At 37.3% G+C, this 16,637-nt stretch overlaps 1 protein-coding gene across 1 annotated transcript; it reads left to right on the top strand.

The window, feature by feature from the left end:
- The first annotated feature begins 15,316 nt into the window (after positions 1-15,316).
- On the top strand, positions 15,317-16,342 carry LOC124505050 (60S ribosomal protein L5-like). The gene is given in 2 exon segments (XM_047070795.1): positions 15,317-15,907; positions 15,910-16,342. Coding segments are annotated over 2 exon segments (927 nt in total). The 5' UTR covers positions 15,317-15,345; the 3' UTR covers positions 16,275-16,342.
- Positions 16,343-16,637: the final 295 nt, after the last annotated feature.

Genomic DNA, 16,637 nt, shown 5'->3' with positions numbered 1-16,637 from the left:
AACCTTAGAGGAGACAGCAGGAAAAAACCTCTCTGACCTCAGCCGTAGCAATCTCTTACTTGACACATCCCCAAAGGCAAGGGAATTAAAAGCAAAAATGAATTACTGGGACCTTATGAAGATAAAAAGCTTCTGCACAGCAAAGGAAACAACCAACAAAACTAAAAGGCAACCAACGGAATGGGAAAAGATATTTGCAAATGACATATCGGACAAAGGGCTAGTATCCAAAATCGGTAAAGAGCTCACCAAACTCCACACCCAAAAAACAAATAACCAAGTGAAGAAATGGGCAGAAAACATCAACAGACACTTCTCTAAAGAAGACATCCGTATGGCCAACAGGCACATGAAAAGATGCTCAACGTCGCTCCTCATCAGGGAAATACAAATCAAAACCACACTCAGATATCACCTCACACCAGTCAGAGTGGCCAAAATGAACAAATCAGGAGACTATAGATGCTGGAGAGGACGTGGAGAAACGGGAACCCTCTTGCACTGTTGGTGGGAATGCAAATTGGTGCAGCCGCTCTGGAAAGCAGTGTGGAGGTTCCTCAGAAAACTAAAAATAGACCTACCCTATGACCCAGCAATAGCACTGCTAGGAATTTATCCAAGGGATACAGGAGTACTGATGCATAGGGGCACTTGTACCCCAATGTTGATAGCAGCACTCTCAACAATAGCCAAATTATGGAAAGAGCCTAAATGTCCATCAACTGATGAATGGATAAAGAAATTGTGGTTTATATACACAATGGAATACTACGTGGCAATGAGAAAAAATGAAATATGGCCTTTTGTAGCAACGTGGATGGAACTGGAGAGTGTGATGCTAAGTGAAATAAGCCATACAGAGAAAGACAGATACCATATGTTTTCACTCTTATGTGGATCCTGAGAAACTTAACAGAAACCCATGGGGGAGGGGAAGGGAAAAAAAAAAAGAGGTAAAAGTGGGAGAGAGCCAAAGCATAAGAGACTGTTAAAAACTGAGAACAAAGTGAGGGTTGATGGGGGGTGGGAGGGAGGGGAAGGTGGGTGATGGGTATTGAGGAGGGCACCTTTTGGGATGAGCACTGGGTGTTGTATGGAAACCAATTTGTCAATAAATTTCATATATTAAAAAAAAAAAGAAATACATACAGTTGGAATAACCAAGAAATTACTCCCCCAGAAGCAGTGTTTGTGATGAGCTTGAAAGAATAGTTTCATTTCTGTTGCAGGATATTTCACTTCAATATCCAGGGTTCTTTGTCTCGCTGCTTCAGAGAATGAAGAGGTCGACACAAAATGAGCAGCAGGCAAGTTTATTAGAGTATAAGATCAGAAAGGAAGAATATTACGAAAGCTTTCTTTACAAAGAGGGGATATTTGAAAGTACATACCCACCACTATAGTCAAGTGTGTTTGTTTTAAAGGTTCTGGTTAACCTTCCCTTCCCTTCCCCTTCATTCCTTTTCAGGTCCTACCCTTATTGGCTTCATAACTAGGTGCTGGGTTGCCCATTCCTGATTGGCTTGTTTCCATTGTTTGAGGGGTGGTCTATGGCCATATTTCCTGTGTATCATATGTTTTATGGTCTACTATTTATTTTTAAACATTTTTAATGTTTATTTATTTTTCAGAGGGGTGGGGTCAGAGCATGAGTGGGGAAAGGGGCAGAGAGAGAGGGAGACACAGAATCCAAAGCAGATTGCAGGCTCTGAGCTGTCAGCACAAAGCCTGATGCAGGGCTCGAAACCACCAACTGTGAGATCATGACCTGAGCCGAAGTCTGACGCTTAACCAACTGAGTCACCCGAGCACCCCAAGCAACTACTTATTTTTATAAGATAATAAAGTACTGGGGATGTAATGAATAACATGATAACCATAGTTAACACTGTTATATGATGTATAAGAAACTTGTTAAAGTAGATCCTAAGAGTTATCATCACGAGGAGATTTTTTGTTTCTTTTCTTCTTTCCTTTCCTTTTATTGTATCTATATGAGATGGTGGATATTAACTGAATCTATTGTAACGAACATTTCACAATATATGTAAATCAAAGCATCATACTGTGTTGAGACTTCTAGAAAAGTACATATCAATTATTTCTCAATAAAACTAGGAAAAAAACAAGAATAAAAAAAGACTTTGGCTGGCTTTTCCCCTTGGTTCTGGGTGGGGATCTCTAAATATTTTGAATTTCCAAAGGGATTGGGATGTTTTTGTTATTCATGGTGGTCCCATGAGACCACATCTGAATTTATGCTAACAAGGCTACCCAGGATGAGGGCCAGTCAGGTGAGAAAGTCTAACCACATGACTAGAGATTTGGGGTTTTGAACCATGTATCAGCATGACTTCTGGGGAGGGGAGGGGGACCAGAAATTGAGCCAGGTGAGTGATGATGTATTCAACCATGCCTATGTAATGAAATCCCAATAAAAAGTATAAACACCTAAGTTGAAAGCTCAGGTGAGCTTCCCTAGGTAACAACACTCTTCATGTATTAGAACAATCAATGTGCTGTGATGGTAGTATGCCAGGGAGAAGACATGGATGCTTTGCCTTTGGAAATCACCCATACCTTACCTTATGCATCTCATCTTTTGGCTGGTTCTGATTTATATCCTTTGTGCTCTAATAAAAATTCTAATCCTAAGTGTAGGACTTACACTGAGTTCTGCGGATCATTCTAGTGAACTATTAAACCTGAGGGATAGTGGGAATCTATGAATTTATAGCCAGTTGGTCAGAAACATGGGTACCCTAGGACACTTGTGGCAGGTGTCTGAAGTGAGGGCAGTCTTGTGGAGAACAGTGCCTTGTAAAGTTTAGCCTAACTCTGGGCAGTTTGTGTTAGAATTGCACTGCAGCTAAAGAAAATATATGTAAATATCGTATTATTGTTTAATACACTTTGGTGTATGATTGTGGTAGTGTAATACAATAAACATAAATACTTTTGATTTTTTCATTATCTAATGGGAAACCATTTACAGTTTTAAAATAAAGGAATAATTGGAACAGGGCCATGATTTGGGAATATTAATGTCTAATAGTATATAGATTGGGATGGATGGGAAATAGGAGAAAATACAGGTGAGGTCAGTAAGAAAATTCTTACTATGGTCATATTGTTGCAGGATTCTTTTTTTTTAATTTTTTTTAACGTTTATTTATTTTTGAGACAGAGAGAGACAGAGCATGAATGGGGGAGGGTCAGAGAGAGAGGGAGACACAGAATCCAAAACAGGCTCCAGGCTCTGAGCTGTCAGCACAGAGCTCGACCCGGGGCTCGAACTCAAAGACCATGAGATCATGACCTGAGCTGAAGTCAGACACTTAACTGACTGAACCACCCAGGCACCCTGAGGATTCTTTACCTCAATATCCAACTTCTTTGTCTCACCACTTTGGAGAATGAGGAGGTAGACTCAGAATAAAATGAGCAGCAGGCAAAAGAATTAGAGTATAAATTTAGAAATTAAGAATAGTATGAAAGCTCTCTTTGCAGAAAGGGAGCATTTGGAAGTGAACGCTGTGGGCTATAGGCAAGGGACTTTGTTTTATAAGGTTTTGGTCACCTTCCCTTCCCCCTTGTTCCTTCTCAGGTTCTACCCTTAGTGGCTTGATAAATCTAGGTGCTGGGTTGTCCATTCTGGATTGGCTCAATTCCATTGTGTGAGGAGTTAGACTATGGTCATTGTAAGAGGAATTTAAACTATGGTCATACAGTCCCTCAGTCCCTTGTATAACATAAGTTTTATGGTTTACTTATTTTAGTTAGGTATTTTGATTAGGGCCAGGCAGTGAGAACCATCCTGTGGCTGATGATTGTCAAATTCCTGAGAGGAACCTGAAGAGGCATAGGTGGTGTCTGTTACATATTTAGGGGGAGTTTATGCCCAAGGCTGTGGTCAAATGCTCCAAGCATTGTTCCAAAATATGTCTTTTTCCCTCACAGGGACCTCAGGTCCTAAACTTTCCCTCTCTATTTTATCCTATATTTTCCCTATCAGGACAAATATACGCATCAACTTGGGAGTGGAATAGAAAGAAGGAGAAATAATTTGTCCTTGATATTTGACTAGATATTAAAGAAGAATGAAGAATCAAAAGGAGATGCACACGTTAAGGATTTGTAGCACAACAGAGGAGTAAGAAAAATAGAAAATCCTACAGCCAGAGAAGCTGGCTTATGGTATTATTTAGGACATACTAAATTGACCTGCCCTCACAATTATTTTACCTAAAATAATATAATTGGAATTTAAAGAGTATTAACAAAATATTTTATACTATTAATAATCACAGCTGGTCTTCATGAGATGATCTTATGGAGAATCTAAATATTTCTATTTGGGAAATATTTATTACTTTTGTCAATATTTATTGGAAATTAATACTAGACTACTGGGATATTGCATACAATGTTACCTGTTACTACATATCTTTCACATTCTATTCGCCAAACTCTTGTAGGGTTATGCAATCACTTTAGGCATGATAAATATTGATGAAAATAGTTCATGTAATAATCTTGGCCCTTAGAACTTTTTTTTTACAATCCCATAATTTAATACCAGCTTATTGTATAATTAAGGAAAAAAGGAACTAATGGTTGAAAACGAGTAGAAATCACATTTATGTGCAGCCTAAGTAAATCTGATGCTTTAAATGTAATGAATAAGGACTTTCATGTACATACTAATTTCAGTAATATTGTACAATTACATATTGGGCAATCTCCTTGCACATGCACCCATCTAAATTAACTTTGTTCTTGGAAATGTTGCAGCACTAATTGTGAGAATGTTTCTCTTCTTCTCATGGTCAAGAAATAAGAAAATGCCTTTATACTTATTGCTGCAAAAAGAAGGAATGCAAATTATATCTGATATAATATATGATAAATATAATATAATATATATAGTATATATATTATATATAAATATAAATATAAAATATTATATAAATAATAAAATAAAATATAAATAAATAAAAATAAATAATAAATAAATAAAATATAAATATAAATATAAATATAATAAATATATATAATAAAACCATAAGATGATAGTGAGGTGAAACATATTTCCTTATAGTTGAGCAATAGAGCATCAGTTAAGCAATAGACCAAAGAAACCCAAATCCAGTTTACAACATTAGTGTAAGGAATACAATCACTTTCCATAATGTAATAAGACTTGAAGTAATCCAAATAATTGATGGTTGAAAGCATTAGTATTACCAAAGTTGATTTTAAAAACATTATTACATTAACTTCATGTTTATATTCTACATTGTAAGCAACAAAAATTTTTTTATGAAAAAATATACAACTTATGATTCACTTATCTAAAATAAAATAACAAAATCACCAAATATTTTCAGTACGAGTGAGTGGCAAATTAATAATTAATTTTTCACTTTAAATGATTCAGGATTCCACGGTACTCTACCACTGTACTCCTTAAAAAAAAAAAATGGAAGGTTCTTCTACTTCTATTGAAAATTAGGCAGTGAAACGAGTTTTCACAAATCCCACTTCAGTGTAGAGGTACACTTAAGGTTTAGTAACTGTTGTTCTTATATAAGCTTTAATTGTCAGTTAATGCCAAAGAAAACACAATTCATTAGAAGGAAAGTAGTGTATCAGTCAGGCAATAAATATTTTGCTTGTTTCTTCCATTTGTTGTATCACCACTACCACTGCCCCCCTCCAAAAAATAAAAGAAAGAAAAAAATGGAAATAAAGAATTATGGCTTCCAGCTGTTAGCATACTTAGTCCCTTGTATTTAAAGAGCATATATAGTAATATAGAGTAAGACAGAAAATAAAGAAAACATGAATATGATAATTTGAGATTCCATTATGTATTATGAAGGAAGTAACAAAAACAGTATGATAAAGAATACCTAGAAATAGCCTCCAGCAAGTCCAGTTTTGAATTAAATGGCTTTAGCAGGTACCATAATTCACCCATTATTATCTTTATGTGGAATGCCCAACTGGGGAAAATTGTTAAAAGCCATCTAGGAGGGTAAAGGAAAGGAAAATAAAAAAGCAGATGAGTTTAGAGGGGCCTGGGTGGCTCAGTCAGTTGAGCATCTGACTTTATCTCAGGTCATGATCTCACAGTTTGTGAGTTCAGGCCCTGCATTGGTCTCTGCACTGACAGCTCAGAGCCTGGAGCCTGCTTTGAATTCTCTATCTACACCCCTCTCTCTGCCCCTCCCCTACTTGCACTCCTTCTCTCAAAAGTAAATTAATAAACATAACAAAAATGTCAGTGTAGTATTTGTTAAAACCAGATATTGGCCATAACAATCCAATGCCTTCATTTAAGATAGATCTTAACACTGCAAACTTGGAAGATGGTGGGGAAAGAGGAAGCTGGGCTCATTGCATCCTGCTGATCACTTAGATTCCACCCACATCTGCCTAAATAACCCAGAAATTTGCCAGAAGACTAGCAGAATGGACTCTCTGGAGCCAAGCATAGACAAGAGGCCCACAGAAGAGAGTAGGAAGGGCACAGAGGCGGTGCACGCTACATAGACTGGTGGGAGGGAGGTGGGTCGGTGGAGGGGCAGCGCCCCGACGAGGCAGAGCCAAGTCTGGTTTGCAAAAGCTGAGGGGCCGGACAGAGTGTGTTCTGACAGCCAGTGGGATTTAACATCTGGAATGTTACAAGTCAACAGCTCTGCTTGGAGAGTGGAAGGGCTAGAGGATAACAGGAGGGAGAGTTGTTGAGCCCCAGAGGACAGAGCTCAGCTTGGCAGGGAACAAAGGTGCTTGCCAGTGCCATCTCCCTTGCCCATCCTCCAGCCAAAATCCCAAAGGGAACCAGTTCCTATCACCGAACTTGCTTGCACCACGCAAACACCCAACGCTGTGCTTCTGTGGATCCATCCTTCCAATGGGTCGGCCTCCCTCCAGGTGCTGCAGGGCCCCACCCACAGGGGAGCCCAATGGCAAAGCGAGCTGAGCCTGCCCTTCCCACCCCTGTGCACCTTGAGGATCCATCCCAACTAATACGCTAGAGGCCCTCGAAGCAGCACCACAAGCCTGGCAGTGTGCAAGTAGCCCAGACAGGGGCCACACCACTCCACAGTGAGCCCTGCCCCTGGAAGGGGGAAGATAAGGTACACACCAGTCTGACTGTGGCACCAGTGGTGGGCTGGGGGCAGACATCAGGTCTGACTGCGGCCCCACTCACCAACACAAGTTACTCCAGACAGCACAGGGGAAGTGCAGCAGTTCTGCACCACTCCAGGGACTATCCAAAATGATGAAATGGAAGAATTCTCCTCAAAAGAAACTCCAGGAAGTAGCAACAGCTAATGAATTGATCCAAAACGATTTAAGCAATATAATGGAACATGAATTTAAAATAATAGTCATAAAATTAATCACTGGGCTTGAAAAAAGTAGAGAGGACAGCAGAGACTCTGTTGCTACAGAGATCAAGGGACCAAGAAACAGTCATAAGGAGAGAAAAAATGCTATAAATGAGGTGCAAAGTAAAATGGAGACGACCACAGCTCGGATTGAAGAGGCAGAGGAGAGAATAGGTGAATTAGAAGATAAAATTATGGAAAAAAAGGAAGCTGAGAAAAAGAGATTAAAAAACCAGGAGTATGAGGGGAGAATTAGAGAACTAAGTGATGCAAAGAAACAGAACATTGTCTGTATAATAAGAATTCTAGAAGAGGAAAAGAGAGAGAAAGGGGCTGAAGGTGTACTTGAACAAATCATAGCTGAGAACTTCCCCGATCGGGGGAAGGAAAAAGGCATTGAAATCCAAGAGGCACAGAGAACTCCCTTCAGACATAACTTGAATTGATCTTCTGCATGATATATCATAGTGAAAATGGCAAAATACAAGGATAAAGAGAAAATTCTGAAAGCAGCTAGGGATAAACATGCCCTAACATATAAAGGGAGACTGATAAGACTAGTGACAGACCTATCTACTGAAACTTGGCAAGCCAGAAAGGAATTGCAGGAAATCTTCAATGTGATGAACAGAAAAAAATATGCAGCCGAGAATCCTTTATCCAGCGAGTCTGTCATTCAGAATAGAAGGAGAGATAAAGGTCTTCCCAAACAAACAAAAACTGAAGGAATTCATCACCACTAAACCAGCCCTACAAGAGATCCTAAAGGGATTCTGTGAGTGAAATGTTGCAAAGACCACAAAGTACCAGAGACATTACTACAAGCATGAAACCTACCGACATCACAATGACCCTAAATCCATATCTTTCTATAATAACACTGAATGTAAATGGATTAAATGCTCCAGCCAAAAGACATAGGGTATCAAAATGGATAAAAAAACAAGACCCATCTATTTGCTGTCTACAAGAGACTCATTTTAGACCTGAGGACACCTTCAGATTGAAAGTGAGGGGATGGAGAACTATATATCATGCCACTGGAAGTCAAAAGAAACCTGGAGTAGCCATACTTATATCAAACACACTAGACTTTAAATTAAAGGTTGTAACAAGAGATGAAGAAGGGCATTATATAATAATCACAGGGTCTATCCATCAGAAAGAGCTAACAATTATAAATGTCTATGCACCGAATACAGGAGCCCCCAAATATATAAAACAATCACAAACATAAGCAACCTTATTGATAAGAATGTGGTAATTGCAGGGGACTTTAATACTCCACTTACAACAATGGATATATCATCTAGATGCAGCATCAATAAAGAAACAAGGGCCCTGAATGATACACTGGATCAGATGGACTTGACAGATATATTTAGAACTCTGCATCCCAAAGCAACAGAATTTACTTTCTTCTCGAGTGCACATGGAACCTTCTCCAAGACAGATCACATACTGGGTCACAAACAGCCCTTCATAACTGTACAAGAAATGAGATCATACCATGCATACTCTCAGACCACAATGCAATGAAGCTTGAAATCAGTCACAGGAAAAGGTCTGGAAAACCTCCAAAAGCATGGAGGTTAAAGAACACCCTACTAAAGAATGAATGGGTCAACCAAGCAATTAGAGAAGAAATTTAAAAATACATGGAAAGAAATGAAAATGAAAATACAACAATCCAAATGCTTTGAGATGCAGCAAAGGCAGTCCTGAGAGGAAAATACATTGCCATCCAGGCCTATCTCAAGAAAAAAGAAAAATCCCAAATACAAAATCTAAAGTGCACCTAAAGGAAATAAAGCATAACAGCCAATATGCCCCAAACCCAGCAGAAGAAGAGAAATAATAAAGATCAGAGCAGAAATAAACAATATAGAATCTAAAAAAAAAAACTGTAGAGCAGATGAATGAAACCAAGAGTTGGTTTTTTGAAAAAATAAACAAAATTGATAAACCCATAACCAGACTTCTCAAAAAGAAAAGGACGATGACCCAAATAGATAAAATCATGAATGAAAATGGAATTGTTACAACCAATCCCTCAGAAATACAAGCAATTATCAGGGAATACTATGAAAAATTATATGCCAACAAACTGGACAACCTGGAAGAAATGGACAAATTCCTAAGCACCCACACATTTCTAAAACTCAAACAGGAAGAAATAGAAAACTTGAATAGACCCATAACCAGCGAAGAAATTGAATCAGTTATCAAACATCTCCCCAAAAAATAAGAGTCCAGGACCAGAAGTCTCCCCTGGGGAATTCTACGAGACATTTAAATCACAGATAATACCTATCCTTCTCAAGGTATTCCAAAAAAATAGAAAGGGAAGGAAAACTTCCAGACTCATTCTATGAAGCCAGCATTACTCTGATTCCCAAACCAGACAAAGACCATGCAAAAAAAGAGAACTACAGGCTGATGATGAATATGGATGCAAAAATTCTCAGCAAGATACTAGCAAATCGAATTCAACAGCATATAAAAAGAATTATTCACCATTGTCAAGGGGGATTCATTCCTGGTCTGCAGGGCTGGTTCAACATTCACAAATAAATCAATGTGATACATCACATTAATAAAAGAAAAGAACCATTTGATCCTGTCAATCAATGCAGAAAAAGCATTTGACAAAATTCAGCATTCTTTCATAATAAAAACCCTTGAGAAAGTCAGGATAGAAGGAACATACATAAAGATCATAAAAGCCATTTATGAAAAGCCCACAGCTAATATCATCCTCAGTGAGGAAAAACTGAGAGCTTTCTCCCTGAGATCAGGAACCCGACAGGGATGTCCCCTCTCACCACTGTTGTTTAACATAGTGTTGGAAGTCCTAGCATCAGCAATCAGACAACAAAAGGAAATCAAGGCATCAAAATTGGCAATGATGAAGTCAAGCTTTCACTTTTTGCAGATGACATGATATTATACATAGAAAACCCGATAGACACCACCAATAGTCTGCTAGAACTGATACATGAATTCAGCAAAGTCGCGGGATACAAAATCAATGTACAGAAATCAGTTGCATTCCTATGCACTAATAATGAAGCCACAGAGAGACAAATAAAGAAACTGATCCCATTCACAATTGCACCAAGAAGCATAAAATACCTAGGGATAAACCTAACCAAAGATGTAAAAGATCTGTATGCTGAAAACTATAGAAAGCTTATGAAGGAAATTGAAGAAGATATAAAGAAATGGAAAAGCATTCCATGCTCACAGATTGGAAGAATAAATATTGTTAAAATGTCAATACTACCCAAAGCGATCTACACATTCAATGCAATCCCAATCAAAATTGCACCAGCATTCTTCTTGAAGTTCGAACAAGCAATCCTAAAATTTGTATGGAACCACAAAAGGCCCCGAATAGCCAAAGTAATTTTGAAGAAGAGGACCAAAGCAGGGGGCATCACAATCCCAGACTTTAGCCTCTACTACAAAGCTGTAATCAACAAGACAGCATGGTATTGGTACAGAAACAGACATATAGAGCAATGGAATAGAATAGAAACCCCAAAATTAGACCCACAAAAGTATGGCCAACTAATCTTTGACAAAGCAGGAAAGAACATCCAATGGAAAAAAGACAGTCTCTTTAACAAATGGTGCTGGGAGAACTGGACAGCAACATGCAGAAGGTTGAAAATAGACCACTTTCTCACACCAGTCACAAAAATAAACTCAAAATGGAGAAAGGACCTGAATGTGAGACAGGAAACCATCAAAACCCTAGAGGAGAAAGCAGGAAAAGACCTCTCTGACCTCAGCCGTAGCAATCTCTTACTTGACACATCCCCAAAGGCAAGGGAATTAAAAGCAAAAATGAATTACTGGGACCTTATGAAGATAAAAAGCTTCTGCACAGCAAAGGAAACAATCAACAAAACTAAAAGGCAACCAATGGAATGGGAAAAGATATTTGCAAATGACATATCGGACAAAGGGCTAGTATCCAAAATCGGTAAAGAGCTCACCAAACTCCACACCTGAAAAACAAATAACCCAGTGAAGAAATGGACAGAAAACATGAAGAGACACTTCTCTAAAGAAGACATTCTGATCGCCTACAGGCAAATGAATAGATGCTCAATGTCGTTCCTCATGAGGGAAATACAAATCAAAACGACACTCAGATATCACCTCACGCCAGTCAGAGTGGCCAAAATGAACAAATCAGGAGACTATAGATGCTGACGAGGATGTGAAGAAACGGGAACCCTCTTTCACTGTTGGTGGGAATGCAAACTGGTGCAGCCACTCTGGAAAACAGTGTGGAAGTTCCTCAAAAAATTAAAACTAGATCTACCCTATGACCCAGCAATAGCACTGCTAGGAATTGACCCAAGGGATACAGGAGTGTTGATGCATAGCTGTACCCCAATGTTTATAGCTGCACTTTCAACAATAGCCAAATTATGGAAAGAGCCTAAATGTCCATCAACTGATGAATGGATAAAGAAATTGTGGTTTATATACACAATGGAATACTACATGGCAATAAAAAAGAATGAAATATGGCCTTTTGTAGCAACGTGGATGGAACTGGGGAGTGTTATGCTAAGTGAAATAAGTCAGGCAGAGAAAGACAGATACCATATGTTTTCACTCCTATGTGGACCCTGAGAAACTTAACAGAAGACCACAGGGGAGTGGAAGGAAAAAAAAAAGAAGGTTACAGAGGGAGGGAGCCAAAACATAAAAGACTCTTAAAAACTGAGAACAAAGTGAGGGTTGATGGGGGGTGGGCGGGAAGGGAGGGTGGGGGATGGGTATTGAGGAGGGCACCTGTTGGGATGAGCAGTGGGTGTTGAATGGAAACCAATTTGACAATAAATTTCATATTTAAATAAAAAATAAAGAGGGGCGCCTGGGTGGCGCAGTTGGTTAAGCGTCCGACTTCAGCCAGGTCACGATCTCGCGGTCCGTGGGTTCGAGCCCCGCGTCGGGCTCTGGGCTGATGTCTCAGAGCCTGGAGCCTGTTTCTGATTCTGTCTCTCTCTCTCTCTGCCCCTCCCCCGTTCATGCTCTGTCTCTCTCTGTCCCAAAAATAAATAAAAAACGTTGAAAAAAAATTTAAAAAAATAAAGAAAAAAATAAAGAATAAAAAATAAGGTAGATCTTAATCTTTTATACAACAATTTCCTTAATAGATTAATAGATAAGTTATTTATAATACACACATACAATAAAATACTACTCAAGATTCAAAGTAAATGCATTCTTGATTCATGCAATAACATAGATCAATCTTGAATGCATTCTGATAAATACTTCAGAAACTAAATAAATAAAATAGATTCAATACAAAATAGAAACACAAAAGGACAAACATTCTTTATAGAATAATTCCAAATAATACTTTTAGAAATATTAAAGAAAGTAGAAAATCAGCATTAGTACAATGAAAAAGTTCTCAGGCAAAATATAATAATGATTGCTAAAATTACTGGGCAGAACTTTAATGATAATTAAAATGGTTTTATAACTACTAAGTATTTTCCCCAAAAAACACTCACTAATTACTCTTTTATATATGCCTATACATACTTTTATGGTCTTCCTTCCAGGACATAGGGTTTAATTTCCCTTTCCTTGTCTGTAAGCTGGACTTAGTGTCTTGCTTCTAAAAAACACAATGTGAAAAGGAATAAATAATAAAGACTAAAGAGATATAATGTTAAATACAATACGGTATCCTAGTTTGAATCCTGGGACACAAAAAATGACATTAGCAGGAATACTGGTGAAATATGAATAAAATTTGTAAGTTAGTTAATTATATTGTAATAGTTTTAGTTTCATTTTGAAAAATGTACCGTGATTATTTTCAGTTGTAACTTTAGTGGATGGAGTGGGTGAAAAGTGCATGGGAATTTTTTGTTCCATCTCTGTAACACTTATGTAAGTATAAAATTACATTAAAATAAAGTGTCTTAAAATGTCTATATATCTTTAGCTTTTCCATTGAACTGGCTAGACTTAAAGTAAAACATTAAATGAAACTGGTGATAACATAATACAAATGACTTACTCAAAATTTTGAGGGAATACAAATTACATTCTATCAGTAATTTTAATTCCTAAATTTTGAGATAATGATTTTTGTAGGTAACTTTTGCCAAGTTAAAGAAGTCCCTTTATATTCCTAGTTTGCTAAGATTTTTTAAAAAATGGTTGCTGAATATTTTTAAATGATTCTCCCATAACTATTAAAAGAATCATATATTTTACATTTCATCTGTTATGGAATAATTAACATAATGAAATGAACTTAGCATGGTCATGACAAATTAATATTACTATAGAAGATATAACTCAATTTTGATTGCTTAAATATTATATGTATATTTGAATGGCATTGGCCTTCAGCGTTTTTCTTGAATTGTAATTGTCTTGTTTGTATAAGACTTGGAATCTAGCTCTGCTCATCTATCACAGTGTAACAGCTATGAAAGAGATTGATGCTTTTACTCTTTCCATGATAACTTACCCTCAAGACAGGCCCTACAGTTGAAAGATAGGATATATTTAATAAAAATGACAGGATGCTTTCTTTCTTCAGTAAGAATGCTATTTTTATGCACCTAGTATAACTTTTTGTGCACACAAACATCACATGATTTCTCCTAGTTTCTATGTGACTACTTCTCCCCCAAATCTCAATTTCCATCCTTGAAAATTAAAGAAAAAAATACTTTTCTAGTTTATAAAAATTATTGTTAAAGAAATTTGTACTAAGCTATAGACTTAAGGTATTCTATTTTGGAATCAATATCTTCCCTTATGTGAATTAAAACTTAAACGATTTAGTAGTCTTCATGTATACACACTACATGTAAATATGTATGTTTTTTACATGTTTACACACTACATGTAAATATAATTGGAGTTTTAGTCATTTTTTGAAGGTTGAGATTGAAGTGAAGAAAATGGTATAAATTTGCTTTCTCCTTAAAATTTTAACAAGAAGTGTCTGTCGTTTTAATCCTGAAATTGTTTACATGTAGAACAATATTTAACTTGTGTGTGGTAGGCAAAATACTGACACATTAAGGAATGTATGATTATATTATGTTATATAGCAAGAAGAAATTGAGGTTACAGGAAACTATGGTTGCTAAACAGCTGATTTTAAGGGACATTATTTTGGGTACCTAGGTGGACCCAATGTAATCACAGGAGTCTTTAAAAGGGAAAAGGAAAAGCAGAGGTGTTACTCAAAGTTGATAAAGAAGATTTAACAAAAAAAAAAAAAAAAAAGAAAGATCACAAATACTTGGAGGTTAAAGCACATCCTACTAAGGAATGAATGGGTTAACCAGGAAATTAAAGAAGGAATAAAATAATGCATGGAAACAAGTGAAAAGGATAACACAACACTCCAAAACTTTTGGGATGCAGCAAAGGCAGACATAAGAGGGAATTATATAGCAGTACAAGCCTTTATCGAGAAACAAAAAAGGTCTCAAATGCACAACCTTACCTACCTAACAGAGCTAGAAAAAGAACAGAAAATAAAGCCTAAACTCAACAGAAGAAGGGAAATAATAAAGATTAGAGCAGAAATAAATTACATAGAAACAAACAGTAGACCAGATCAACAAAATCAAGAGCTAATTCTTTGAAAGAATTAATAAAATTGATAAACCCCTAGCCAGACTTATCAAAAAGAAAAGAGAAAGTACTCAAATGAATAAAATCATGAATGAAAGAGGAGAGATCACAACGAACACCAGAGAAATACAATTACAAGAGAAAATATGAAAAATTATGCAACAAACTGGGAAATCTGAAAGAAATGGATAAATTCATAGAAATATACAAACTACCAAAATTAAAAAGGAAGAAATAGAAAGTTTAAAAGACCCATAATAACTATTTTCCCCCCTCGGAGCGCTGCTGGGCCTGCTGGTCTATGGCGAGCCGCGGACGCCGGTCTCTGTTCCGCAGGATGGGGTTTGTTAAAGTTGTCAAGAATAAGGCTTACTTCAAGAGATACCAAGTGAAATTTAGAAGAAGACGAGAGGGTAAAACTGATTACTATGCCCGGAAACGCTTGGTAATTCAGGATAAAAATAAGTACAACACACCTAAATACAGAATGATAGTTTGCGTAACCAACAGAGATATCATTTGTCAGATTGCTTATGCCCGTATAGAAGGAGACATGATAGTTTGTGCAGCGTATGCTCATGAACTCCCAAAGTATGGTGTGAAGGTTGGCCTGACAAATTATGCTGCAGCATATTGTACTGGCCTGCTGCTGGCCCGCAGGCTTCTCAATAGGTTTGGCATGGATAAGATCTATGAAGGCCAAGTAGAAGTGACTGGAGATGAATACAATGTGGAAAGCATTGATGGTCAACCTGGTGCCTTCACCTGCTATTTGGATGCAGGTCTTGCCAGAACTACTACTGGAAATAAAGTTTTTGGGGCCCTCAAGGGAGCTGTGGATGGAGGCTTGTCTATTCCTCACAGTAAAAACGATTCCCTGGTTATGATTCAGAAAGCAAGGAATTCAATGCAGAAGTACATCGGAAGCACATCATGGGTCAAAATGTTGCAGATTTTATGCATTACCTAATGGAAGAAGATGAAGATGCTTACAAAAAACAGTTCTCTCAATACATAAAGAACAACGTTACTCCAGACATGATGGAGGAGATGTATAAGAAAGCTCATGCTGCTATTCGAGAGAATCCAGTCTATGAGAAGAAGCCTAAGAAAGAAGTCAAAAAGAAGAGGTGGAACCGTCCCAAAATGTCTCTTGCCCAGAAGAAAGATCGGGTAGCTCAGAAGAAGGCAAGCTTCCTTAGAGCTCAGGAGCGGGCCGCTGAGAGCTAATAAACCAAACCACAATTTTCTATGAAGATTTTTCAGATAAAGACAATAATAAACTTATTCACCAAGCAGCAAAAAAAAAAAAAAAAAAAAGACCCATAACAAGCAAAATAATTGAATCAGTAATCAAAACTTTCCCAACAAACAGAAGTTCAGGGCCACATGGCTTCCCAGTAGAATTCTAATAGTCATTTAAATATTGATACTTATTCTCAAACTCTTCCAAAAAATAGAAATGGATGGAAAACTTGCAAACTCCTTCTACAAGTCCAGCATTACCTTGATTCCAAAACTAGACAAAGACATCACTAAAAAAAAAAAAAAAAAAAGAATTACAGACCAACATCCCTGATGGACATAGATGCA

This window comes from Lynx rufus, unplaced genomic scaffold (assembly GCF_022079265.1).
Source record: "Lynx rufus isolate CCGP_SWC_20201006 ecotype Redwood Valley unplaced genomic scaffold, mLynRuf1.p SCAF_9, whole genome shotgun sequence".
NCBI lineage: Eukaryota > Metazoa > Chordata > Mammalia > Carnivora > Felidae > Lynx > Lynx rufus.
This window is presented reverse-complemented; position numbering and strand designations above follow the sequence as displayed.